The 2,349-nt window shown below is 38.6% G+C and overlaps 1 protein-coding gene across 1 annotated transcript; it reads left to right on the top strand.

Annotated features, from left to right (window-relative positions):
* Positions 1-225: 225 nt before the first annotated feature.
* On the top strand, positions 226-1,074 carry LOC102427059 (olfactory receptor 7A17). Its single transcript, XM_023763969.1, has 2 exons — positions 226-580; positions 866-1,074. Exons 1-2 carry the CDS (start codon positions 226-228, stop codon positions 1,072-1,074), a joined length of 564 nt encoding a protein of 187 aa, XP_023619737.1.
* The last annotated feature ends 1,275 nt before the right edge of the window (positions 1,075-2,349 follow it).

Here is a 2,349-nt window from a genome sequence, read left to right as displayed (position 1 = left end):
GGATACCCCCTAAAGGGGATCATATCCATACATAAAATATTAAAAGTAATGTCTAGCCTGCAAAATATGAATTTCGTGAAAATTAGTCATGTTACTTTTATCTTTCCTGATAGTCAATTCCACCACATGGAACCTGTGAATCTTACACAAATTTCAGAGTTTGTTCTTCTGGGATTTTCAGAGAAACCAGAACTGCAGCCCCTCATATTTGGGCTTTTCCTCTCCATGTACCTGATCACTGTGTTGGGAAACCTGCTCATCATCCTGGCCGTGAGCTCAGACTCCCACCTTAACACACCCATGTACTTCTTCCTCTCCAACCTGTCCTTGGTAGACATCTGTTTCACCTCCACCACCGTCCCAAAGATGCTGGTGAACATCCAGACACAGAGAAAAGCCATCACCTATGCAGGATGCATCACCCAGATGTATTTTTACATACTTTTTGCTGGGTTGGATATTTTCCTCTTGACTGTGATGGCCTATGACCGGTTTGTGGCCATCTGCCACCCCCTGCACTACACAGTCATCATGAACCCCCGGCTCTGTGGACTGCTGGTTCTGATATGCTGGATCATGAGTGTCCTGCACTCCTTCCTACAATGCTTAATGACATTACGATTGTCCTTCTGCATGCATGTTGAAATCCCTCACTTTTTCTGTGAACTCCATCAGATGATCAAACTTGCCTGTTCTGACACAATTTTAAATAACGTGGTGACCTATTTTTCAGCTCTTCTGCTTGGTGGAGGTCCTTTCGCTGGGATTCTTTACTCATATTCTAAAATAGTATCTTGCATACATATAATGTCATCTGCTCAAGGGAAGTATAAAGCATTTTCTACCTGTGCCTCTCACCTCTCAGTTGTCTTCTTATTTTATTGTACAAGTCTAGGAGTGTACTTCAGCTCTGCTGCTACCCACAATACACACTCAAGTGCAACAGCTGCAGTGATATACTCTGTGGTCACACCCATGCTGAACCCCTTCATCTATAGTCTCAGGAACAAGGACATTAAACAGGCTCTGAAAGCATTCTTTTTGAAGGAAACTACCAACAGGTCATTGTCCTAAGACTGAAGATGTGCCCATGATGGCAAAAGTCAAAGGCTCAGAGTCAGATGCTGTGATTATTTTCCTACTATGGAAGTAGAACTTGCTTTTCCCATTGAGTTCCTAGAATATCTATTTCTTTGACCTCATCTTCTCTATTCTATTTATGTAACTCAATTAAGTTTTCTGCTCTCTCAGATATCCAACAGCTTATCTTTTTGCTGTTTTCCTACTTCCCCAAATTTATTTCCATATGGATCAGATATTTGGAAAATCCCATTTACCTAATGGACAACATGGATTTTTTAGAATAATTTTTCTCAAATGACATATATCACATCAAATAATTTTTGTACCTAAAAGAATCATCCTGAATGGTATTCTTATGGGAAAAAACTACAATTAATGAACCCTCCTGGTGTTGCTTGGTGGTTGAGCCTCAACCCATGAACCTAGAAGTCATGGTTGGATTCCTGGTCAGAGCACATGCCCTGGTTACAGGCTCAATCCCCAGTAGGGGGAATGCAGTAGGTAGCAGATCAATGTTTCTCTTTCATCATTGATGTTTCTATCTCTCTCTCCATCTCCCTTCTCTCTGAACACAATAAAAATATATTTTTAAAAACCACACTTAATGACCAAGACAATTCATACAATTTTAAAAGAGAGGAAAATCTGAGACTTGGGTTTTTCACTTTTATGACTATCATACTTTTGTATATCACTGTCTTAACTGCTCTTCCTAATAATGTAGACTCTGACATACTTGGGTTTAATAGCTGCTCACCAGGTTTAATTCTCCTCATTAGAATCCTCTTTTGTTTTGTTTTTTCATCACAGTGTTTACAATCCCTACGGGAGCCACTTGCAACATGATTATCAAATCCATGTCTCCAAGAGGACTCTTAACTGAAAGATAATTTTTAATAAATAGTTTGACCTAATGCCACCTTAAAATCACAGATTAATTTCAAAATGATAAAGCAAATTTTTTAATCATATATTGTATTACTATGTAAAATATTTATTTTCATGCTATACATCTAGTGGTTCTCAACCTTCCTAATGCCGCAACCCTTTAATACAGTTCCTCATGTTGTGGTGATCCCCAAGCATAAAATTATTTTCGTTGCTACTTCATGACTGTAATTTTGCTACTGTTATGAATCGTAATGTAAGTATCTTATATGCAGGATGTATTTTCATTGTTTGCGACCCACAGGTTGAGAACCACTGCTAGAGTATGGAGGGATGATGACCATTTGTAAGGGAGTGAATTTATATATTTATATAAAT

The sequence above is a fragment of the Myotis lucifugus genome, unplaced genomic scaffold, assembly GCF_000147115.1.
Source record: "Myotis lucifugus unplaced genomic scaffold, Myoluc2.0 scaffold_310, whole genome shotgun sequence".
Lineage (NCBI taxonomy): Eukaryota > Metazoa > Chordata > Mammalia > Chiroptera > Vespertilionidae > Myotis > Myotis lucifugus.
Note: the sequence above shows the minus strand (reverse complement) of the source record. Positions and strands in the feature narration are given on the sequence as shown.